The sequence below is a fragment of the Solanum verrucosum genome, unplaced genomic scaffold, assembly GCF_900185275.1.
Source record: "Solanum verrucosum unplaced genomic scaffold, falcon-dt-bn FXZP01000062.1, whole genome shotgun sequence".
Lineage (NCBI taxonomy): Eukaryota > Viridiplantae > Streptophyta > Magnoliopsida > Solanales > Solanaceae > Solanum > Solanum verrucosum.
The window spans coordinates 6903783-6930466 of record NW_026020477.1 but is presented as its reverse complement, the minus strand read 5'-3'; the positions used below and the strand labels follow the sequence as shown (position 1 = coordinate 6930466).

The following is a 26684-nucleotide window of genomic DNA, read 5'->3' as shown; positions in this document are numbered from 1 at the left end:
AAAATTAGTCAAATATAATTTACTTATTGAAAACACTTTTTAAAAGAATTAAAACACAAACGGTGTCTCTTTGAAATTTGAGATACGCAAGTGGCACGTGGCAACTGGCAAGTTAGTAATTAAAAAAATATGATTTATATAGAAATACTATAGTATTAGATGACGTGCTATAATTAAGGAACAAAAATAATAATAGAAAAAGTTTTTCTATTAAGGAACAAAAATAATAATAGAAAAAGTTTTTCTTAAAAAATTAGAACATTTCACTTTTATAAATATAGAAGAATATGAATTATTAGTACCCGGAAGTAGATAAATTTTTTTTTAAAAAAAAATATTGCAATGACAAAAGATAAAATTTAATTTAAAATTCATTTTTTAACCAATGTATTTTTACCACTAATAAGCAAAAACAATATACTAAATAGCACCCAATATCCTAACTACCTACTAGAATACCATTATCATCTCTACTTCTAGATAGAAATGGGTGTTAAGAAAATTAAAAGATAAACTCAAAGTTTTATTGAAAAAGCAAAAGAAAAGGAAAATGTAATTGCTTATTACACTTAAAATTAAGATACGACAAATGGTAATTAAGTGGAGGTTCAATATAAAATTAAAATTATACCTTTTTTATTAGATACGTAAGTAATGCTCTTTCTACAAATAATTGAGTGAGCATTTTATCTTTGTGTGGTGTATTGTTTTTAGATTGGAATTTGTTATAGTTTTACTTGATAATCTTAGTCTAGAATTAATGAATAGTTTACAAAATCATTTATTAAGAAAATTATATGAATTCATCAACAAAATCTGAATCTTATTGTATACAACACAAGATCTTACGATATTTTTAAATATAAAAATGATTTTTCTTTCCATCCTTTTTATGAATGTTCATGAAATATAAATTAATATGAATAAACATAAATAATATTTTTTCCCTAAATGTCCCGCGCATCACACGGGAACTATACTAGTAAAAATTAAAGAATGACCTATAAATATAAAAATCATTATATATATCTGAGCGCGTGTTTATCATTGCATGTTAAGAATGTGAATGTCTAGTTTTAGGGTGTTAACGTTTTAAAATAGTTTAAGAAGGTAATAAGATTCCCATAAAATATAAGTGAATAGTTGAAAATTAGATAATAGATTTGGGGTCATTTGACTATTTTTTCAATATTTTTTTTTTTATAAAAAAAACACTATTTACTATTTAGAAAAATATCTCATAAAATGGATAATGTTTAGTCACTTAGTCAAACAAGGTCTTATGAGAGTGAATCTGAATGATAAATATTGTATAAACGAATTAGACCTAAAACTAGTGCACTTTAATTAAATTATTAGAGTAAATAAAAGAGGATAATTTGTGCATTTCGCCATATAAAGAGGACCAGATTCATAAAAAGCCACGCGTTGGTCACCTCCGTCAATGGCGAAGCTGAAGACGGATTCTCCTCTCTCGCGTCGTATAGTTCTCTCCTTCTTGCGCTTCCTTGATTCTGGTAAGTTCTGCCAATTCTCTACCTATATATTTCTCTTCTCTCTGATGGATCTATACACATTTTTTCGCAGTCTATAGATTAGAATTGTGTACTGATTAAACAGAAATGAGCTTTACAGAGTGTGCTATTCAGAATTCCCACACATAGTGTTAAGCTAAATCAGCGATGAACAGTTTATTTTATAAAATGAAATCAATTTATCGGCTTACTATACTAAAGACAGAGATGATTAATTATGCTAGTGCACTGCAAAATGTATCCAACGTGCTGATTAATTATCTCTATTTCTTTTAGGAGATCAGGATTAGAACGGGAAACTAAAACTTCATACGGTAAGAGTTACTTTAGGGTAGACTTTTGTGTTAATTGGTACAAGTTGATCTTCTCAGCATATTCAGTTTAGATCTGAAACTCATCAGTGAAGCATTAGTTTCTCGTATATGGTAATTGGTTGGTTTTGGGCCTGCTTACCATCTCTTATGCCCAGTAGGTTTAAAGGGAGTTGAGCATGAGAATTTTAAGTGACACAAGGAAAGCTATTCTTCAAAAAGTATATTAGAAGTAGGAGTATTTAGGTGTTGGACACACATGGGTGCAACATTTGGGTCTTGCCTATGGCAGTTGATGTGGTTCTAGAACCAATGGTTAGAAGGCATTGTTTACTTTTGAGAATGAGTAACCTACAAAGGATTGAACAGAACTGCAAATGGGAACTTTCGGCTGCCTATCTTTAGCATTTAGAACGCTGCACGGAGAGTTGTTAGGCAAGTATATCACATTTCAATTCTCAGTTTATCAGCTAAATTACAATTTTGATTGTATCCCTATGGCGTGGAGTTGGTGTTGTAGGTGATTCCTTTTTTTTTTTTTTGATAATCATGGTGTCTAGGCCAGCTTGTGCGCACCTTGACTAATTCCACGGGATACCTGGCACCTCACACCGGCCATAAGTACTTTGTCCACCAATGTTAGAACAAATGGAAAGAAATCATCTAGTGTTTTGTCTTTGTTGGGATGTGAACCCAAAACCTCATGATGTTCAACCTACTTCATTGACCACTACGCCACACCCTTGAATGATTCTTACAAACAATAGGTTCTGCATCCTGACGTCTAGTTGAATCTGAGCATCAAGGATTAAAAAGTGGGGAAAAACAAGATTGTAGGCTAAAAGGATAAGCCAAAAATGAACATGCTACTTACTAAGTGATTTATAAGAACACACCAAACTTAGAGGGAATCATAGAAAAAGCAAGGATAAGGAGAAACTTAAAGTGAAAAAGAAACTAGTCATGTTTCACAACCATCAGGCTGCCGCCTCTCATCCCGCAGTCTAAATCTGATCAGCCATACCACCATGTTTTCCTCATCCAGCCTTTGGTCATGGTACCCACTTCCCCCGACCTTTATCTTTTAGCATTTACAACCACCATACCTATCTCCTACCCTACCGCTACATCCTCTGCACTTCCCTGCCTTGTTTAAGCCTCCTTTTACTAATTACATTGATCCATCCTGATCAAAGTAGCATTGATCCATCATCCAAGTTTGAGACCTTAGCTAAATAAATAAACGTTGAATATTGTAAATTTGGAATGTGATCCTAAAAGAAAATATCCATCAGTACACATATTCAACCTGCCCTCTTTCGCACCAGTTCACATCCTCATATTCTTTCCTCTTCTATAATCCCTTCACAAACCAACAAACCATCTCGTCACTTCCCAATGACGTCCCAATGACGTTTCCAAAATCCCACAACATTCTTCAAAATAGTTATCGTTTTGGGCTGGAAAGAATAGATGGTGGAGGTCAAACGAAAGAATTCTTGGAAATGTGGAGTAGTGGGGGAAAGCAATAGGTCTTTTTCCATAAAATGGCCCTAACACAATCACTGGAGGCTTGAGTGATGGCCGTAATTTGGTTGCTAATGAATGTAGGAACCAGTTTATCACCAAACCAATCTTATGCTATAGGGTGGAGACTGGAGTCAAGAAAATTGGAATATTTCGAACAAAGTAACAAGTAACAACTTAGCTCAAACATCTGGGATCATTTATGTGAGTTAAAAAGATGTTTCTGTTAGTCCAGCTTAAGGGTGGCAACGGAACCGGTAACGGAACTACCGGACCGGGACGTTCCGGAACCGGAACGGAACCGGGCACCACGGGCCGGAACCGAACCGGAACCGGGACGGACCGGAACCGGTAATTCCGGAAAAAAATACCCGAACCCGTCCCGGACCGGTAACGGACTGGACCGGACCGGACCGGAAACCGGGTCCAACCGTTATAAATTATATTTTTTTATTAAAATTAAAAAATTAGGAATATTACACTTAAAAATTTATACTTTTAAAGTTTTAAATACAAACTTTCAAACTTTTAAAAGTATAAAAGTTTAAATTTCACAATTTAAAACTTTGAAAATTTAAATTCAAACTTTAAAACTATAAAAGTTTAAATTTCACCCTTTAAAAGTTTGAAAATTTAAATTCAAATTTCAAACTTTAAAACTATAAAAAGTTTAAATTTCACAATTCACACTTTAAAAGTTAGAAATTTTAAATTTGAATTATAAACTTTAAAACTATAAAATTATAAAAATTTAAATTTCACACTTTAAAGTTTAAATTTTAAAAGTTTGAAAATTTAAATTCAAACTTTAAAACTATAAAAGTTTAAATTTCACACTTTAAAAATTTGAAAATTTAAAACTTTAAAACTATAAAAGTTTAAATTTCACACATTAAAAGTTAAATTTAAACTTTTGAAGACAATAATAAAAAAAAATTAAGGCGAATAGCCTATACTTTTATTAATATTAATTAAATAGTACAAGTTGAGTTACAAAATATTAGTAGAGTATTAAAAAATCTAATCTACACAGCCACCTTCTAGGAAGGGTTCTGTTTGAATTAGACCTCGAATTATTATACTCATACTAATAGACATTTAAATTTAATAGTTCATGCTACCAAGGAAATCTTTTTTTAAATCATTTAACATTTCTCTAGTAACATGCTCTGGAATTGGTTGATTAGCTAGTTCTTCCATTGCATCAATGCCGTCATCACTAAAATCTAGCATTATTTCATCAACGTCATTTTCAAATTTGGTCGGTAGAGGTGGACGACCATAACTCCTTCTCTCGCCATTAATCCAATCTCTAAATAGTACGGATATCTCCAAGCTATCTGCTGCTAATGAATATCTATGCTCTCCAATTTGAAATCTTGCTGCACTAAAAGCGCCTTCCGAAGCTACTGAAGATGCTTGAATAGCTAACACATCTCGAGCAACCGGTTGTAGTTTTGGAAATCCTTTGCCGCGATTGCTCCACCATTCTAGAAGATCAATAGTAGTAGGTTCTGTATTTTGATTAATATATGCATCAAAATCATTTCTATCATTATGAGAAAGTTCAATAATACAATCTATCATATCATCAATTTCATCTTCATTATTATATCTACTCCTAGAACTTTGAGGCTCTTCGTTATGTACTACATTCCTTATATTAGAATTATTATACAAGTCGTACAATTTTCTAGCTTCAAATTTTATACTATCTTTAACATCTTGACAACTAGGTGTTTCATCATCTTCACTATCAATACCCAAATTAAAATATATTTTATCAACCATTCGTGCTGCACCTTCATCTTTGTAATGTGGGTTTAACAAACAAGCAGTTAAATAAATTTGAGGAATAGGAATAAAATATTTTTAAAATTTTTCAATCATTTTCTTAACAGATTGTTCAAATCTTGGTTTATTTTTAAATTTATAAAATTTATTAGAAATAGCACAAATATTAGGTAAAACAGAGCAAATAGTTGGATAATAAAGTGCAGATATTTTTTTTGTAGTTAAATAAAAAACTTTTAAGAATTCTATAAGTTCTTTTATGTCATTCCAATCATTATCATCAAGTCTATATGTCATATTTGAATTATGAGCATTCCAAACCATTTGTAAAGGTTTTCTATATTCATAAGCAACTTCAAGCATTTCAAATAAAGAATTCCATCTTGTACACACTGATTTTGGAATTTTTCTAGGTGGAAGATTAAATTCACGACAACGATTTTCAAAATCTCTACGTCTAGACTTAACTTGACATTTAAAAATAAAATGACATGCAGTTTCAACTTTTGTGCAACCATCGTCATATATTGCTATACCATCTCTAACAATCAAATTATATATGTGTGCAGCACACCTAATATGAAAACCATCAATATAAATAGGGCAAAGAGACGGTTTTAGTATTTCAACAGCATTACTATTATTAGAAGCATTATCTAATGTGACACTACTTATTTTATCACAAATTCCATAGTTTTGCAAAACATCTATAATTGTTTGAGCTATATAACTACCGGTTTTATGCATTTCACAACATTTATAACCTAAAATTCTTTTTTGCAAAGTCCAATTTTCATCAATCCAATGCGCAGTAATTGTGAAATAATCATTACCATTTACACTATGGCCCATATCAGAAGTAATAGCTATTTTACAATTGTTATAATAAAATAAACAACGAAGATATTGAAAATGTTGAGCTTGATAATCAAAGATAGCCTTTTTAATTGTATTTCTAGTAAAACCTTTAAAATGTGGATTATACACAATTTGAATATAATGAATAAAATCGGGATTTTCAGCAAAACTAAATGACAAACCCATAACAACAATCATTTTAGCTAATTCTTCAAGATCTTTTTCTCTACTATATGACCGTTGTATACTAGAACCAGAAACATTAGAAGGATTTAATTGTGTTTGGACCATATTAGAGCCATCTACTCCTACATTTTCAGGAAGGGTGGTACCATTTTTTTTAGCTTCGGCTACAGCTTTAGCATGCAAAAATTCATTTTTACAACATGACATTAAATGATTACTCAAATGTCCCGTCCCACCCTGTTTTCCTACAGTTTTATGATTCATTCTATGTTTACATTTATTACAAATAGCTTGTGTTTTATCTTCATTCTGAGTCATAAATTGCCACACAACTGATTTTTTAGCGCGTTCTACCTTAGTCCTAGGATGCACGGGGGGAATGGGAGCAGGACAACGAAAGGGAGCGGGAGCCGGGGAAGAGGGATTGGGAGGGGGACTAGTAGCCGACGGTGGCTCAGTTTCATCATCATCATATTCATCAACATTATTATCAAAACTATCAACATAATCATTAACATCATGTTCATCATCTTCAGGTAATTCCTCTTCAAAATTACCAAATCTTCTTTGTAAATGTTCATGATAAGGATCTAATCCACTATTTCTATCAATATTAAAAACAGTTTCATCAACATGCGTATAATCATCCGTATTTATTCTTAATTGAGAAGTTTTTTTAGTTTTAGATTGAGAAGTACTACCGGTTTTTTTATTTTTCTTGGATTTTGAGCTAGATAAATTAGTGAACGAATTAACTATGGTTGTTTTACCCTTTTCAATAATGTTTTTTCCAAAATCCATATTCAAAATATAAAAAGTGAGCAAATTATATATAATACGAAAATGATTAGCAAAGTTTTAAACAAATAAACAACTAAATAAGTAGAGACTAGAGATTAATTACTCACAAAATAAATAATTAAATGTAAACAAATAAATAACTAAATGAAAAGTGAGTTGGAACGAATGTACCAAACGTCTACTTAAAAAAGTAGACGTGTATGACCGGAAGGCGAAAATTGAAAGTTGAATTTTGAAGCTCCAATTTCCAAAGTTCAAATTCGTAATTTTAACGAGAAGTCGAGAATAAGAGAATTTAGAGAGTAGAGACTAGAGAGTAGAGAGATTATAAGATATTTTTTGTGAGTGAAAAGAATGAAAGATTAGGGGAATTTATAGTTAAAAAAAAGGTTGAAAATGTAGTTTTAAGAAGTTTGGGGTATTAAAAAAAGTTTGGGGGGTAGGGAGGTGTAATGGGGGGTTATGGGGTGAAAGAGCCGTTGGTGGGGCCCAAAACCCGTTGCCCAACGGCTCTCAACGGCTATTTTTTAAATTTTCAGATTTAAAAAAAAAAAAAAAAAAAAAAGTTCCGAACCGGACCGGAACCGGACCGGGACGGAACCGGGACTAACCGGACCGGGACGGACCGGTAAAATCCCGGTTTCCGTCCCGTTACCCCTCCCGGACCGGAACAAGTCCGGAATTAACCGGCACTATCCGGAACCGAGACGGAACCGGTAACGGACCGGAACCGGAACCGGAACCTCCCGGTTCCGTTGCCACCCTTAGTCCAGCTTGTGTAACGTAAAGTTGGACATTTTATTTCCTTCTTTTTGATGTAGTAGTATCTGTTGCTAATTCTTCTTTTCCAATGAAATCCTCGTGATTTTGACAAGTATTTATTGTGAAGAGATTAATGAAAAGGGACGAGAGGTAGCTCAAGTGGAAAGCACCTTGTGCCTCCAAGTTTGAGGTTGGGGGTTCGACTCACCAAGCTGCTCTGTTTGACTTGTATGTAGCCCTGTTTTGAACATTCAGACAGTTCTGCCAGATCAATTTCTCTTATTATTATGAAAGATAACCAGATTACTCTATACATAAAAAAATGTTTTGGAAAGAATAAATGAAGTCAGGATGTAAGAGTGAGAGATCGTACAACTTAGTTTTAGCCTTTTAGGAACAAGAGACCAGTTTTGGCTTTGAACTCTTATGCCAGACCAAGTTATTTGCTCTAATAGGTGAGGGTTCCATACAGAAGTACTAGATGAGCACTAACGTGTGCCGTGCCCTTAGGGATTCCAAATACATTTATTGAAGCAAAACTCAGTTGGCAGGTTAGACTAGACTGCTTGACTGGGCAGCAGAATTGGGAAATACTAAATCTATTCCTCAATGCCTTAATAAAGCATTTAAATATTATATTATTTGGCGCATGTTGCTTTCTTGTTTCTCTTAATCATGTTTGTTGTTCTGGTGTTTGTTCTGTCAGTTTGGAAGTCTCCTCAAGTCTTAGTATATCAATTTTGCATTTACTGACAATGTCTCTCTTGTTTCATAGTGGAACCTGCTGCAGGAGTTGATGACGAAGGACTTGAAGTTGCTAAGCAATGTCTATCAGAGGCTTTTAAGATTGATCCTTCATCTCATGCCTCAAGTTCAGATTCATTAGTGGACATATTCAGTTCAGGGGAAGCAGTTGACCAAAGCCAAATAAATGTAGATCTTAGGCATGATGTATCTTCGTCAAATGCTCCTTGTACATCTTCAGGGCAAAAGGTTGTAGAAGCTATAGATGCAGATGGATCACATTTGCTGGTTCCTCCTCTTATTCCTACCCCCTTCTTTTTGATGTTTTATTTCCTTAATTTCATCTGTTAATCTTCTCAGCTTGATTCTTTTGGATAGTTTCCCCTTATTTCATGTATTTTAGGTCCAGTTTCTATTCCTTATATCAGCATGTTTGCTTTCTCTTTTCTATATGGTGGCCTATCAGCTATAAACCTGTGAGGTTAAATCTATTGTGTTGTCTACATCCACATTTTCTCTTATTTTCATTACTGTTAACACAATAATAGTTTTCCTTCATGGTTGGGAAAAATTGAGATATTTGGGGCATGACCATGATCGTTAAGTCACATTCCAGGGCATCTAATAAGTAGTAAAGTTTACTATGCACCTTTACATCTAATAATAGTCGTATCAGTAAATCTCTCTGTTGAAATAAAGAGGTCCACAAGATTGTCCTCTGTGGATATCGTGTTCGGGGTGTCTCAACTCTTATACTTGTGCTTGACCATGGTACTTAAGCATCAAAATACAGCCTAAAAAATAGGCACTTTATAAATTTATCATTACATTACTGTCATATGTTTGAACAATGATGTAAAGTAGTTCTATTGGTTAGAAACTGTGTGCTTGATGCCAGAGAATTTTATGGATAAATTCAAATTCTGGATGAAAAGTCACTGGGTATGTTGTTGTTGATGAAAGTTCACGCGAAATTTTGTCCCTAGACAATCTTTGCTCGAAATAGTTTTCTTTTTAAGGATGGGGTTGGTACAATCTAGCATGGAAATGATTGTCAAATGCTTACATCTGGAGGACTGTGTGCTTGATAGTACAGCCACGAAAGAGGACTTACCGTAACAATATCTGTTGCCAGTCATTTTTGTAATTTATTTAGGTCAAACATTAGCTACCGTTAATCTCCTTTTCGTCCTACCAATTTAATTGAACTATTGGTATGTGGTTGCTTTTTACTTTCGACATTTTTTGTGCAGCATTTAACTCTTAACACATTCTATTTCTTTTATCAGGCCGAAGATAGGACAAAAGAAGCTCACACTTTTGGTAAGGCTAAACTCCAAATTTATGTTGCTCGGACTCTTCAGAAATGTCAATGTGTGCGTGTCGGATTCTCCAAAAGTAGTGAATTTTTGGAGAATCCGACATGGGTGCAGCATCAAGTGAAGAGTCTGTACAACTTAGCTCCTAATTATAGGTTTCTCATTGAAGGGATCTGTATATTGTCCTCAGATTCTTATTTTGACTAGTATACCACATTTAACCATCTTACTTTAAATATTTCTTGTTTATATGTTTGTGCTGTCATCGTCAGTGTCAGGGGCGGATCCACGTATACGGTATCGGGTGCTCGAGCACCCATTGACCCCGACGGAAATTTTGGATATGTATATAGAAAATATTGAAAATTTCATATAATGTATTCGTGAGCACCCATTAACAAAAACGGTTGATGGGTGCTTTGGTTCTCAAGCTGAAGTTAAAGTTTGCGTTGATACCCGTGAGTGTGAGGGTTCAAATCCTAGTAACAACCAAAGTCTTTTTTTATTGAAAAAAAGGGCAAACTGAAATTTTTTCTTACATTTTACTCTTCTTTTTATACCTTTTTCACTGCTATTTGCTTACTCTTTTTTTTCCAATTTATTATTTTTCCACTTCTCTATTTTTAGTATTTCATTTACTAACTAAACTATAAAAATACTAGTAAGCTTTTAGAAGGAAATCCTTCTTGGCAAGCAACTCTATGTTAAAGGAAGTGAGCACCCATAACCTTCAAATCCTAGATTCACCACTAGACTCAGTGTCATTAAATGCTCGCTTGAAGCACACTTAAACTCTGAAGTTTTGTGAGGCCCAATTTAGACACACCACCTTGCTTAGATGGCTGTTTTGTGCAAGCACCAAGCCACTTAGACCTACACTTCATCACCATGGGTCTGTCTTTAAGAGGGCAACACTTGGCAATTAATATAGTTGGCAAAGCAATAGAGCTTTTGTTAACAAAACGTTGTTAATGAACTTGTTAGTGATCAGGAACAAGAAACTAGAGAACTAATTTAAAGAACTACTAACTGTTTTTTTTTTTAAAATGTACATGTTTGCATCCAATTCTTAAGTTTAAATTGGTTCGTGTACTTTTTGCATCTATATTTTGCCTAGTTTCAATTTGTTTATACCTAATGATTATTTGTTGTGTTTATAGTAACACTCTTTTCTAAACTTTTTGCCAATAAAAACTGTAGTCATTTCTATTGGCAATGAGTTTATTACTCTTCCGGTCTCAATTTATGTGACGATGTCTGACTGAATTTTTTTTAAGAAGGAAAGAAAGACATTTTGAAAATTGTGGCCTCAATACATCATAGACATTTGTGTTGCTATATATTATCTCATCTCATTAACAGTAAATGGAAAGTTTAAAATTAAATTATTTCTAAATATTATATTTTCTTTGGGACAAACTAATAAGATCAGTGTGCCATATAAAATGGGACATAGGAAGTAATACCTTAAATCTAGTTGCCTCTTTTATTTTTCACATAGTTTCACAGTAATTCAGTATATTATTGCGAACCATGAAAATAAGGTCAAGGATAAATTTTCCATTTACTGAAGGTGTTTGGGAAAGACAAAAAGTGTTTTTAAGCACTTTCTTTTAGGCTTAAAATGTCTAAAAATAAGCTAAAAGCCAAAAGTTGGCTACTCCCAACTTATGGCTTTTAGCTTATAAGCTACTCAAAAAAAGCTAATCCAAACACCCCCTAACGTGTTTCTCTCCCCATGTTATAGCCAGGTTGCCCTGGATCTTGTCTCCTGACAATCTCTTCCTTGCTAAGCGCTGGCTATATCTTCGAACTCCATAGTAAGAGCCATTCTAGAAGCCGTCTCTTATTCCTGTAGAGCTCTATGTTCCTGTATTTCCTCCAGTTTAGCAAGCTGGGAAAGAACCATTTGTTTCTGAATACGTAGATTTCCCTGACTTGTCTTACTCCACTACTTCAATTTAGCTTTCAGAGCTTTCAGTTTAGCCACCAAAATATAATCAGGGCTACCACTGAAATTGAAAGAGCCCAACCCTCTCATTGAACCCTTCTGTATGCAGCCACCTGTTTTCAAACTTGAAGTAGGAGCGCTGGTTGTCTCCCAATCCCCACATTGAATCATTAGTGGAGAGTGGTCAGAAGTCATCCTTTGTAAAATAGACTGTCTGATGTTCCTGAATCTGGCATCCCATTCTTCTGATACGAGGAATTTGTCCAACCAAGCAGTAATATTTTGTCTATCTCCTTTTTTCCAAGTAATCTTTTCCCCTAACAACTCCAGGCCCACTAATTCCATGTCTTCAATAAAATCAGAGAAGTTAGTTCAGATAGATGTCTGGTTAGCTATGTTTGGAGAATCCCTGATTTTCGATATAAACAATTTTTTTAGTATTGAAATGAAATAGGTAGACTAAAGCGGAATATGTATAGTAGATTCGTATAGAGTATTCTCTGCTTGTTGGGATTGAGGTTTAGTTTATTGATTATTAGATGTAACAAAATCATTCTTCTAGGCTACACAAGTCTAGCTATTTTCCAACCTCTCTTTTGAATGTGGAAGTGGGGCCTTTTGTTCAAATGGCATACATGTAGGTTGCTGACATGGTTGCAAAGAACAGCAAGTGCGTGTCACTTGCTTTTCCTGTAGTCTTTTGTTCTGTTACTGTTACTTTTTTAGATGCATTTTCTTGTGCCATTTTCTTTGTTGAACCAAATACGTCATCCATATGTTTTAAACCTTGTTTTGCCTTCTATATTTTTTTCTCTCACAACATATGTTTGTGGCAGTGGCTGGTAGAACTGCCTCTTTCCTGTTTGCCCTAGTCTCTTTCTTTATGCTAATCGACTCTTGTTGTTTATCATTCTTTGCAGGTATATCCAAAGATGAGCTCTTTGGGCAGTTTTTTGATGCTCTTGAAAAAACTCACTATTTCAGAAGCTTGCCAGATGGAAACGACGATCAGGCTCAGTTGGATAAAGCATCGAGGATATTCCATACTGCTTTGGAGGTATATACTGACACATAAGTTATTTTCTTCACGGTTCTACAACTGTGATGCATGAGTATTCTGTACACGTTGGAATTGGTTAAGGAAGCACAGCATTTCATCTCACACCTGTTTTTTTTTCCCTTTTTCTGTTCTCAACCTTGTGGTGTAATCTGTGAACAATACTTCATAAATGGTATATTTTATTCAAGAATTGACATCAAAGTATTTTCTGTTCACCGTGTGATGCAAAATGCTTCCTAGATATGAAGGGCTCATACTTCCTTTGCTTGACATCATTATGACCGATGTTAAAATTTCCCTGTGATGATGTACGAAAGAAAACAAAAAAGCTTGATCAGAAAAAAAAGACCGATGTTAAAAAGGGGGAATTCATTGTTGTTAAAGACTCTCATGAGAGCACTTATGCCCTAGAGAATACAAGTTGTGATTTGCTTCGCTTAGACGATGCATCAATTCATGCACCAGGGGGCTAAGACCTGGGCCTCATCTCCACACTAAGTATTTCACTTAAATATAACTTTTAATTCTTTATCCAAGAAAGTAAATTTTGTGAAGTAGCTATACATAAATACCCTCAAAGTAGTCGTCTTTTTTTTTTTGGTACAACCCTAAACAATGTTGGGTACCCCTCTGAACTCATATAAACTGGTACTAAGAGCCCCCTTTTTACGCCTACATGCCATGGAGTGTGTTGCACTTCCCAGCAGCACATGAGAAGAGCATTTCAAGTAAAAAATCATGTATTTTTCTATTGTTAAGAAGTCCCACATCGGTAGAGGGATGGGAAATTGGTCTCCTTATATGGACTTGGACAAACCTCCCCTCATGAGCTAGCTTTTGGGGTTGAGTTAGGCCTAGGTGCCATATCTTTACATGGTATCAGAGCCAGACCCATTCCAAGTTGTTGTTCACCGATGTTGGGCCCCCATTTAGAAGTGTTCACGCTCCAGTTGAGGTCTGGGCGTGCGGGGAGTGTTAAGAAGTCCCACATCGGTAGAGGGATGGGAAATTGGTCTCCTTATATGGACTTGGACAAACCTCCCCTCATGAGCTGACTTTTGGGGTTGAGTTAGGCCTAGGTTCCATAACTTTACATCTATGAGAAGCTTCTGGTTGGGGTGGAGGATAGTTTCCCATTTGAATCGGTCTGGATATCTAATGTACCGAGGAAGGTGTGCTTCTTCATGTGGTTGGCGACTAGAGGGGTTGCTGATGGCGGAGAATCTTAGGAAGAGAAAGGTTGTTTGTAGAAGGTGGTGTTTCTTGTGTAAGGAGGCAAGTGAGGATGTGGATCATATTTTGTCACATTGCAGAATTGCCACGATGTGATGGTGGAATATCTTTAGTTGGTTTTGGTGTTTCTTGGGCTATGCCGAAATCCGCGAAGGAGTTAATGTTCAGTTGAAGAGTTGAGCTAGGAGAAGAAGGCACAAGACTTGGAATGTTACTCCTCTTGGTCTTTTATTGGATCATTTGGAAAGAGAGAAATAAGAGAGCTATTGAGGGGGTGGCAATGAACTTTGCCTAATTGAGGAGTAGTCATCGATCCCTTATATTCTTTTGGTGCACTCATATAGTTCATGTTTGTATAGAGGACTAGGTCTCTTTTGGAGAGAATCATATTTTGTAGATCTCTCTTTTTTTGGTTTACTTCCTGTATAAGCCCATATGGCTTTGTTATTATTAGTGAATCTTTACTGGGAGAAGAAGAAAATAAAGAAAAGGGAAAGGAAAATGAATTGAAAAAAATAATAATTTACGTGGTAAAACATGATTGTTGTGTGACAAGAGCTTTTTATAAAAAGAATTAACAGAGAACACTATGCTATTCCCCAAACCAACCTCAAAGCATAGAGGTTATCTATTGGCATACACTGCTTGTGAAGCAAAACTAGCTATCTTTGAAACTCGGTTACCTCCCAAACATGGAAATCCCTCCTGAATCACCTTGTATCCCCTAAATTTGCTGAACTGTCAGCTCCTTTTGACATGTTACCCTATAAATGCTAGGGAATTCAGTTTTCAAGAAGTTATGCCCACACCACTTGTGTCCCCTAAAGCTAACCCTTCTCCCATCGCCTATCCTAAATGATATATTGCCACTAAATTCTACCCATCCTTTCATTATATTCCTCCACAATCCGCTACCACAAAGCATTCTGACATCTTTAGTTCTCCACTCCCTTCCTATATGTACTATCACCCCTCTCCAAAATGTAGATTAAACCAGGATACATAAGCCATGCCAGCATGTGTCAAATATATGTTACTCCCTTTGTCCTGATTTATGTGGCACAAATGGAATTTGGACAGTTAACTAAATTCTTCAATGCTTTTAAAAATATTTTTTAAGTTAATTATTGTGATTTATAACTCTTTATGTAACTAAATTAGTTTGTGATTTATATGGTCTTTTTACCTATTTTAAATTGTTAATTGTTGTGATTTATAATACTTTTTACGTAATTTTCAAATATATAGCAAACTAAAAAGAAAAGACACATAAATTAAAACGGAGAAAGTACTGAATTTTCAAAAATACCATCGGCTAGAAGCATGCATGTCGACGAATAGCTATCTGCTTCTAGCCACTTCTATATAGTAGTAATCTAGTAGAATAGTGAAGGGAGAAGATATTCTAATAACCACCTTGGTCTCTCCACAAAATTCTCCCACTTTTTAGCTTTTTTGCCCGATTGTTCTCTCTTTCAACAAACCATATTTCAGTTGATTAATTTAGTTTTTTTAATCTATTTCTTATAAATAGGCGCTGGCACTGAGCCTGTTACAGCTACTTGTGTACATCCACTGGCTAGTGTTGCTTGTCATGATTCATTATAATTATTGCAGTTATTGTTCCTCTGATATTTTCCTACCGCCTTTATTTTTACGGTTTTAGGAGATGCAAAAATCTGGATGTGCAATGTTCAACCGAAACAACCTTGCTGAGATCTTAAAATCGCAAGGTATATTATAACTACATTTTTTCTCCTCAAAAAGTAAAGATATTTTATTGATGAAACAGCAAAGTGGTGAGATTTCCAGTATTGTAAACTATATCTCGATTAACTATATAATGAGTTAATAAATGTAAGAGAGTATCAAATAATTTTTGCATTTGCAGCAAAATAGATAAATATTATAAAGATGTATGACTTCTAGAATCGTAACCATAGAAGCATAGAATTACAGCCCTAACTCATTCTTCTCATCAGAACGTTGTCTATTTCTTTCTCTTCGTACATGCAAGAAGGCACTATATTCCAGATTGTTTGCATCGTCTTATTTTCTATCCTTTGTAACATTCTATTACTTGTTCACAATGTTTGGCATCATCCATGGTACACCAAATAGATTTAGAAATAAACTCCAGCTTTGCCAGCAAACAGGGAAATCCAACAGTAGTTTTTTGCCATTTCAACTATTTCTTCACACTAGTAATAACTCGTAAGTTCTCATTGTTAAGCAGGTTTCTTTTGCTGCAATGTAATAAGTGTTCAACAGGGTTTAAGATTGCATTCCAGGGCAATATTCTTCTTTCATTAGCAGAGCCATCAGTACCTCGTAGCAAGATTTCACCTAAAATGTACCGTCCTTCCTTGCTCTCCAAGTGGAAGAATCAGTTTCATTCCATAACTTGTTAGCTTCTTCTAGCTAACCAAAGAACTAGGATATGATTTCCATTTGCCAGTCTTGGAATGCCTCCTGAGCCTCATGTTCTTTTCATTTCCAATTATACAATCTTCAATTTAGGCATCCTTGTCTAGTGCTAAACAGATACCTGGCGAAAGGTTTGTCTTAGTATATTCTGCTGCAGCGGGCAATCTTCCTAAACTTGATTTTCCCTCCATATTCAACTTTCAGCTTGACAAGATAGTTGAAATGTCCATAGTCCCCTGCCCTTACGTTCAAACTTCAAAATGGACACTTGGCTATATGAATCGTCAATATTTCACACAAGATGATGGTCTTAGCGGTCTATGAAGTTGGAATAAAGACCTCAAGAGAGAAAAAATAAGAGAAATTAGGTGATCTCTTCTTATCTGCTTAAGCTGGGGTGGATGGTGCTACCCCATATCTGTACTGGTCATGAAGGTAAAGAGTGGAATAATTGATGTGCGTGCAAGTTGGTCAGAGTACCACTGTTATCAAAAGATCAAACTTCAATATTCATTTTGCCTATTTGGACCCATTTCATTCCAAGGTGTGCCTAGTTTCCAGTATATTTAGGAAAAACAAACTAGTTGAATCATGATAACACGTGAAATTATTAGTAGTTCATATTTCTAGAGGATGAAATGTGCAAATCATGTTGAGTTGAATTCAGGCTAAGCTAATCTTGGTTCACACTTCACACTTCACACTTCACAGTAACTTGAACTTCCCTCTGACCTTAATTCAGCCATGTTCCATACACTCAGCTGAATCCTAATTTTACGGGACAGAGGATTGAGCTTTGAGCTACCTCAATCGTTGGGAAGAGTAATGTTTTCAAGAAGGGTCTTACATGAATATTCCCAAAAATTTGTGCTTGAGGTTGACATCTTCTCGCGGAGAGGTTTAATTTCCTTTCAACGGTATGGTTCATTTTTTTTCAAAAAGATTTTACTCAAAGTTCTCTTTTCTTTTGGTGATTTTGTAATAGGTAATAAAGCGATGCAGTCAAAACTTTACCCTGATGCTATTGAGCTGTATTCTTTTGCAATTGCACTTTGTGAAGATAATGCAGTTTACTATTGCAACAGGTGCGTCATTATCACATTGATGGAAGAAATTTATTATCGTTTTTGCATGCAAAAATATTATTTCTCCGTCCCGTCCCAATTTATGTGATACCCTCTCTTTTTAGTCAGTCCAAAAAAATGACACCTTTCTATATTTAGAACATATCTGGTGATTTTTGTTTGGGCCGGTCATTTAGTTTTGCATTTTTGCATTGCCTGTTGGGCCTTTTTTGTTTATTTATTTTAAAGACATTGTTTTGTTGCTTATTTGATATTTAAAATTGGCCTCCAGGTCATATTTAATTTTTCTTAGAAAACGTAACAGTTTAACTTTAAACTTTTCATTTTACCCTTAATGAGATGATCTATAGTCACACAAATATCTATGACTTATTTTAGACCACAAGTATCAATAGTCTTTCTTTCATTCTTAAACTACATTGCCCGTCAAAAACCATGGCATGGAAGGAGTATTTGTTTTTTCTATTTTTTCTGAAAATTCTAAAAGCAATTAGATGAATCTTTCTCATTGTGAATATCTCTAAAGGCCTATTTTAAGATGAAGTTGTGATGTATCAGGGCAGCTGCTTTAACCCAGATCCACCAATATGAAGCAGCAGTTCAAGACTGCCAAAAATCTATTGCAATCAACCCCAATTATAGCAAGGCTTATAGTAGATTGGGTTTTGTCTATTATGCTCAAGGGAAGTACCGTGATGCCATAGATAAGGGATTCACAAAAGGTTGGATCAAGAATCTTTTCTCTTTTTTAATAATTCAGTTGGTTTTGTTTTAGAATTTTTGAAAACTTCTTGGTATTTTGGAGTACATTATATTTTTGAATTTATTGAGAATGGCCATCTTTATGCTTCAACATCTTTGGTATGTGGCTACTGGTGTGGTTTCTAGTTCTATATTTTAACTGATGAAATTAACTGTTTCCTCATTTTCTATATTTTGTTTCAGTTAGTTTCATCAGTTTTCCATGGGATTTTATTTGAAGTTCTTCCCATGATACATAGTAAATATGCTGACATATTATTTAAGATGAAGCCGTAGATTTGAAGGATGATTTCACAAACCTCAGCTAACGCCTAACATTACTGCAAATGTCTTAAATCGTGCTTCTTAGGTATTTGAACTGTCTGCACGATTTCACTTTTTATTAGGTTAGATATAAGTCCTGTACTTGATAAAGCAAAGGGAACGTTGGCTAAAATGTCAAAAAGACAGTTGGATCCTCCTACTTTGTTAGTGAAAAGTTTAAGTTCATTTTACAGTCATGATTATGCTTGTGGGTACCCACTAAAGCATAATAACAAAATCAAATAGAAGCAATTTAAAGAATTGAATGGAAAAGATGAGTGAGAGAAACCACTATCTGCGTTTAATGCTCTTCACCCTCCCTTCATTCTTCTTCCTTGCCTTTTCCTTCATCAAGAGATGGTGAGTTAAGTCTTCCATCCCCAACCAATAAGGACCCGTTTGGTAGGCGGTATATAGTAGAATAGTCCATGGATTAAAATTTAGTCAATCTAATACATTGTTTGGTTACTTTATTTAACTTAATGCATGGATTAGTTATACACCATATATGGTCTTATTTTATCCCTAGTAAATGGAGGTATAATTAATCCAAGATTTAACAATCCTTGGATAAGTCCCCTAAATGACTAAACTATCTCCCTATTCATTTTCCAAAATTTCTTCTGTAATTTGATTTCCTTTTTATTCATATTGAAATGGTTATAAATGTTCTTTTTAATTCTCCAAATGCGTTTAGTTTAATTTGATGATTTCACAAATATTTTTTTCTCCATTTTTTTATTCAATGTAGTTTGTCGATTAACCACTTGAATTATTTGTTTTTTTAATAAGCTTTAGGTATTGAACAATTTAAGCAGTCTTAAATCTATCTTAAATTTAAGATATATTTGACCAACAAAAAGTTAGAAATAACCCGTGCCATCAAGGATCTCTGTAGTGGTACATCACACCTCAAAATTAATAACAATTTTTTTATATACATGTATTTAACTTAACTAGTTAAATGAAATAGAAAATCCTACAAAAAATAATAATATCCGGCGGTTATCTACTTATTTACCTTGACCCAATTACATGAAATAAACAATCTCATAATAAGACAAGGGTATAATAGGATTTTTTTTTTTTGTAGAGTTTTAAATCAAACACAAGATTAATTGGGAAGCAATGAACTAAACACTTGATAAAAAATAATCCCTCCATGCGTTACGAATCCTTGCGTTATCAATGTTTGTACCAAACGACCCCTAAATGGATTAAAGTAGAATTTCAGTCAGAATCTGCACTGGAACCCTCCTTGCACATGCAAACTGGGGGCATCGATTGATATCTATGTCTATGAGGGATTAGTTTGGAGTGAATTTGAAATAAAAGGACAGCCCGGTACACTAAGCTTCCGCTATACGCGGGTCCGGGGAAGGGCCAGACCCCAAGGGTCTATTGTAAGCAACGTTACCCTGCATTTCTACAAGAGGCTGTTTCCACAGCTTGAACCTGTGACCTCTTGGTCACATGACTACAACTTTACCACTTACGCCAAGGCTCCCTTCAACTTTCCACAACTGTGAATTGTTATGTGTTATATTATGGTGCTTAGTAATGTATCTGTCTATACATTGGTCTTGTGAAGTGTGAAAGGGTTTGCACTTTATCTCTGCAGTGTCAACTATGTTAGGGATTTAGATAATCTATGCCAGGATACAAAGATTTGGATTTTCTTCCTAGTTAATCCGCAAAAAGAAATCAATTTCTGACATAAAGCCTTGTTTATGAAGCATTGCAGTTGGATTCTAATAATGATTCCGTCAAGGAAAATATACGGGTTAGTTCCTATTATTAATTGTGGTTTTTAAGGTTATTAGCTGGAAAATGGTGTTTGCGGTATTATCCCAAGTATGACTCTCGTATTTTAAACTTGTAGGTAGCAGAACAAAAGTTGAAAGAAGAGCAACAGAGGAGGGGGAATGATCAGGTAACTGACAATTGTGGCATTACAGAAGAACTTTACTAGATTATTAAGTTGATAATTACAAGGTATGCAATTAACAACCAAATCACGTGCTGAGCTCAATAGCCTGTACCTGTAATAATCTGTCTGCAGTAGCACCATCTAATCCTGCATTTTTCGTGTGAGAAACGACAACGAAAATGTATTGATGCTCACTTGTAATCTTTCTGTTTAAAAGAAAGAATAGATTCCAATAATTTGTTTATTTTTAAAAGTAAAAAAAAATGGAGCATGTATCTGTAGTTTAGTCAGCTGACAAAGTGGTAATATAATCAGCTGCACATATCTAAAAATTCAATCCCTTTGCCCATTTATCCATCCTCAATTGTGACTTGTGAGCATCGATCTAATTAACAATAGTAAGCATTAGCCAAAAAATCCCATTTTTCTTTCGTTGGGTATTTTGCAGAGCTCAACCTCTTCAAGCCATGGACAAGACTCAAATCACCAGCCTGCTGGGGCACCTAGAAGTCATGCCATGCCTCCACCATTTGGATCAATGTCATTTGATGGAAATGGCTTCCCTGATTTGACAAACATGTTTATGAACATGCCAAGAGATGCATTCCAAGGGCAGCATGGTCCAAACGGGCCAGAAAGAAGCAACAACGCTGATTCAACCAATGAGCCCATTATAAGAATAACCAGGAGTGTCAATCTCGGTTTTGGTGAACAGATGCCTGAGGAATTGACAGGAACCTTAAGGTCTGTTATGGAGATGTTTTCAGGAGCTCAACCTCCTGAGAATCCTCAGGATAACATGAATGGAAGGTCAACACCAAATTGAGACATATATGTTAAGAGAGCCTCATTCTCGAGTTGATTAACATCTCCGTCCTTTTTACTTGTTGCTTTTATGGTTAACTGCACTCTTGCATTTGAATTGATTATCTTTCCCTCAACTTGATTTGTACATTAAAGATCTAAAACTCGGGTTTGCAGTGTAATCTTAGGTGCTTTGCTGATGCTTCTGTTTTTGCAATCTCATATAGAGGATTATATTGACAGAAAATATAGTTTTCAAAAAGTTACAGAATGTCATTTTTGTACTGGTTTTAATGGGAAATGGAAGTATGGCCTATGTTTTGCACTACTCAAATACTTCTTTTGAGGAAAAAGGGGTAGTGGTAGGTAAAGGGGCGGACTCCGTCTGTTGTTTGTCTTGCTTTCGTTTTAGTCTGTTTCAAAAAGAATATAGACCACAAGATTATCTTTTTTACTTTCTTAAACTTCGTGTCAAGTTAAAATTAGATAATCAATTTGAAATGGAGGGAGTAGTGTTTACTTACAACTGTTCTCTAATCTCCTGTGTCCACAAGGCCACAATTGGCTCTTTATATTGATTTTCATTCTTACTGATCATATTTCTCATTTAATTTATAGCAAGCCTATATTATATAAAGTAAAAGATAAAAATGAGAAACATTAAAAGTTCTGTATAATTTTTATTGACACGAGAAGTAGTTAAATACATTCATTTAATTGATATCGCTCATAGCCTCATAATTTTTTTTCCCATCCATTATGCCTTGTTTTTTCTTCTCTAAAGTTGCATTCCAATCTATTATAATTTATGGGTCTTTTAAAATATTTTTTTTATTTATGTAACCGTAAGTTTAACTCATTTCTTTTTAACACCTTCACTCACTAAGATTTTATATCCATGGACCAGTATATCGAGAGATTGGTGTAAGCACATCTCAAGCGATTTTCTCTCATTTTATTCTCAATACCTTCACTCACTAAGATTTTATATCTATGGACCAGTGTATCGAGAGATTGGTGTAAGCACATCTCAAGTGATTTTCTCTCATTTTATCCTCAATGTGTTTTACTTGCACCTTCTAGTGAATGTGATATTTTTAATCTTTTTCATCTTAATCTACATCTTTGTGATAATCATCTTGTGGATATGTTGGACTTTAACAACCTAACTTTCACTCCAATAATTACATTGATGGTCTTAATGTCCATTTGAACGGGCTTAAAAACTGATTTTAGTTTTTTTTTTTTGGAGTGTTTGGTAAAATTTAGAGTAGTTTTAAAGCTAATTTCTTTTAAAGTGGGGTTGTTCAACTTATTGTTTTTAGTTTGCTTTGATTAATTTGTTATTTTGTTAATTATAAATAATTATTTTTATCCAATATAATTAAGCTCTAACACTTAAAAAGTAGGTGGCCTCAACTTGATTAATCTTCACTCATGGAATAAGGCTACTATTGCTAAACATTGTTGGGACCTAGAGCATAAACAAGATAAGTTGTGGATTAAATGGGTGCATTCTTACTATATTAAAAGAACTCCTTTCCAAGAAGTGATCATTTCCCAACAAGCTTGTTGGATAGTAAAGAAAATTTTGGAGGCTAGACAAGTTTATTCACAGTTTCATCCCACAGTCTTGCAGAACAAAAGTATGATCAGGCAACTATACTTTCACTTGTTTTGGCCCCAACAGAGAGTTCCATGGAAGTGCTTGATGTTTCAAAACTTTGCCAGGCCAAAGGCAGTCTTCACTATGTGGTTGCAGCCGCAAAACAGACTAAACACCGCTGATAGACTCAAAAAATGGGGACTAGATATAGAGCTGAAGTGTGTTTTGTGCCAACTTCATCTTGAATCCAGAGATCATATGTATACAAGTTGTCCTTACAGTCAACAGGTCTGGAGCAAGTTATTACAATGGATTCAATTTGTACAAGCTCCTTACAACAATTGGAGCCAATATGTCTTGGGAATCATTGATGCCGCAAAAGGGAAAACTCCAACTGCCCAAATTTTTAAGTTGGTGTATACTGAATATGTCTATGCGATTTGGATTGAGAGGAACCACAAAATCTTTGAGAAGGATAGCAGAACTTGGGAATCTCTTGCCAGGGAGATTGCTTATATTTGTTGTGTTAGGGCCAACCAAAAAACTATGCAAGCCATTCATCAGTTTGCGTTTTAGATTGCTAGCTTAGTTCTCATTTGTTCTAGTTGTCTCTGTTTTTTTTAGAATAGCAAGTTGGGTATGACTTTGCTATTGGATATGTAATGGTTACACTTTGGTGATTAATATAATCTTGTTGGTTACCCAAAAAAGAAGAAGTGTTTTTTAGCACTTGAAGATTAAAGGCTACTTGAATCCAATTAATCCAAACGGGCTCTTATGACTATTTTACAAAACTTCCTTTTACTTTGACAAATATTTTTTTTTTTACACAAGACTTTGATTAGAGCTGTCAATATGGGCTAACCCATACCATCCGGGCTAGCCCATACAGGCTTTGAAATTTGATGGGTCAGGCCGGGCTAGCCTATTTTTGGTGTGGGCCAGAAAATGATCGGCCCAGTCCACAAGTATGTGGGCTACGGGCTTGCCGGGCCAGCCCTCTTTACGTAAAAATATGTTTTTTTATAATTTTTTAAATTAAATTATAATTTAAAAATATTAACATAAATATCGACAAGATAATATTACATGGTGTTAGTGTTACTACTTGTTAATCAAACAACAAATTAAATTATCAGTATAATATTTATTAAGTTTGATTTCAAGTAAAAGCATAAATAGCTAACTAAAAATATAAACCAAATTGTTTTCCAATGATCATAATAAAACACAAAAAACTATGACAATATTCCATACGCTACGGCCTATGTAGTGATTCCTAGAAATAATAGAGAATTTTTATTTTACGTAATATGTATTTTATAAACATAATTTGTATTTAAATTGTAATATTTCAAACTTTAAACTGATTTTGAGTTTAGACTCTTGTTATTTTTAATACTCTATTTTATTTTTTAATTAATTTTATTTGGCCTACGGGCAGTCCCTATTCATATTTCTCAAACCCTACAAATCGGCATGCTTATTCAAGCCGGGCTAAAAAGCCCTTTTCTTAAATGGGCTCTAAAAATTGTAGCCCAACCCTATCAAATTCCGGGTTAGGCTAGCCTGGCACAACGGCCTAGCCCATATTGACGGCTCTAACTTTGATAGTACTTCTTTATTTCAATTCTTATGACAATTTTTTTGAGAAACTTACCGAAATGACTATAGTTTAAGGGTTAATGAAGATTTTAATAGCTATAATATACTAATTACCATACGTAAATATATTTTTAAGTCGCTATTTCGTTGTATTTAAGGTTTATACTAGTATACATATTCAAATTTAAGGCATTAAACATGGTAAACAATGTTTTTAAAGCGGCAAGTCCTTAAATCACGTCCATTAAAATCACAGACTTTCCATCATTAAACTATCATCTAAAAATTATTCATTCAACACTTAGCTAGATGAAATTCTTATCTGTTTAACAAAAACTGAGATACAATATACTTCGTTGTTCAATTTTCTCTGTTGTTCTTCGTCATAATTGATATAGATATTTACAAAATAGATGTTAATGAAATTCATTGATAAATATGTTTCCCATTAATTTATGTGTTATTCAAGGAATGTATTATGTATACTGTTAGCATATTGAAAATCACTCAAATATAGTGAATACACATATGGTGAATATACCAATTATTACAGTGAATACATACACAGTAATTACACCTATTGTATAACGTATATACAAACAGTGAATACACCTACTGTTACAATATGAAATACATGTATTTGTATCTTCATTCAAATGTATTCATTTATCAAAATATCAATATAGATACAAATCAACAATTTCTCATTCAAAAATGTGTTAAATCTTTGAAGGTTGATACATGAATATAACTAGGTTAGACAATGTGAATAAAGATTGATACACATTAAATATACAAGCATACAATTGTATCAAAAAGATTTTCGAAAACAAGTGAATACAAATATACTATTAGAGGATACAATATCTCTTCTTATGTTCCTCTGATTCTTTCAAGACATTTTTTTCATTGCTACTGAATACAATATTATTGACTCTTTTTTTTTCAAATTCTTTTTTCACTTTTAAAGACTTTGAAGGTTCAACACCTTCTTTTCTCTTGATAGAATTTATCCCTTGTTCTTATCAAGTAGATGCTTCAGTATGAGTTCACGATTTAAAGACTGACATCATGCAAAAAAAAATTGTGATCTGCAAGAAGATTTGAACAAAAATCTCATCCGCAATTGTAATGGTGAAAACACAAGTTTCTACATAATCATAAAAATGGATTATGCAAATATAACTTTAAAAAAATATCACGATGCTTGATTCACTTCTCGATTGCCACTGCAACAATAGAGCCTGCAATTTTCACCTTCTTATTGAGTGATATACAAATCAAAAGATGACCCTTCATCTAACTTTTATTTTTGTTATTGATCATGATTTATAAAAAAAGAAGAAGATTTTTTTTATGATTTAGGGATTAGAGAGAGAAAGTTTAGAAGGGAGAATCAAATCTAAAATATAAGTCCTTTTAATATGCATGTAATTAAGATATACATGTATAACTGAAGATTTGCTATTTATTATAAAGTATATCCACATATGATAATTCTTTTTAAACTATAGCTAAACACTTTAATACATATCACATGTTTGTTATACCAGGTAATAATTTCACTTCCCTAAAATAATAAGCCCATCATAATCCTATTTAATCTTAGTTCAAATTCACTTTTTTTATGTTGAAAAAATTTGTAATGCATATATTCAATCTTGTTTATACTTAACCTAAAAAAACTAATTTCTAGAAAGCTTCTCCATCATTCAAACTCTTGGTTAACATACACCTTCATTAATTTTATCAATTATATTAATATTATCAGCAAATAATATACATAATAACATCTATTCTTATATTGTATTGATTAATTTATCCAAACTAGAATAAATAAAGTATGAACTCATGGTAGATCCTTGAGTTAATTCGTGATTATATTATTTTTTGGATTTTTTATTTTCTGTTCTAATTTCTGTGATATACTTCTCATTTTAGTCAATCTAAAAATAAATGACATTTTGTAGCACCTCACAAATTCCACGTCAAAAATTTGAAGCATTCATCATAAATGAATCACTTTGAACCGAATGATGTCCTATTTGTTCATATGTATTAAGGTCCATCTTTCAAGTGTA

The 26684-nt window shown here is 33.9% G+C and overlaps 3 protein-coding genes across 9 annotated transcripts in view; 2 read left to right on the top strand and 1 right to left on the bottom strand.

Moving 5' to 3' along the window:
* Positions 1 to 26684, bottom strand: part of LOC125809198 (gamma-glutamylcyclotransferase 2-3) — a 1073903-nt gene that overhangs the window by 654407 nt on the left and 392812 nt on the right. The gene's annotated exons all lie outside the window — the stretch shown is intronic.
* On the top strand, positions 1405 to 21574 carry LOC125809157 (small glutamine-rich tetratricopeptide repeat-containing protein 2). Of its 2 annotated transcripts, none has more exons than XM_049488812.1 (10): positions 1405 to 1517; positions 8550 to 8767; positions 9808 to 9841; positions 12709 to 12845; positions 15748 to 15814; positions 17494 to 17593; positions 18152 to 18315; positions 20395 to 20441; positions 20541 to 20591; positions 21037 to 21574. In XM_049488812.1, exons 1-10 carry the CDS (start codon positions 1445 to 1447, stop codon positions 21412 to 21414), a joined length of 1269 nt encoding a protein of 422 aa, XP_049344769.1. In that variant the 5' UTR covers positions 1405 to 1444; the 3' UTR covers positions 21415 to 21574. The 2 variants fall into 2 exon arrangements, with proteins under 2 accessions (XP_049344769.1, XP_049344768.1); XM_049488811.1 differs by having other exon boundaries at positions 8550 to 8806.
* LOC125809204 (uncharacterized) overlaps positions 8457 to 26684 on the top strand; it is a 175684-nt gene continuing 157456 nt past the window's right edge. For all 6 annotated transcript variants that reach the window (XR_007441781.1, XM_049488865.1, XM_049488866.1 and 3 more), the window contains exon 1: positions 8457 to 8464. The gene's annotated coding sequence lies outside the window, so the exon portion shown is untranslated. The remainder of the gene's footprint in view (positions 8465 to 26684) is intronic.

Bases quoted from the DNA above. Each gene is read 5' to 3' on its own strand.
- LOC125809157 (XM_049488811.1), top strand. From the start codon at position 1,445: ATGGCGAAGCTGAAGACGGATTCTCCTCTCTCGCGTCGTATAGTTCTC. The intron at 8,807-9,807 runs GTTCCTCCTCTT...TTCTTTTATCAG, and splicing joins CAGATGGATCACATTTGCTG to GCCGAAGATAGGACAAAAGA. The intron at 20,442-20,540 runs GTTAGTTCCTAT...TTAAACTTGTAG, and splicing joins CCGTCAAGGAAAATATACGG to GTAGCAGAACAAAAGTTGAA.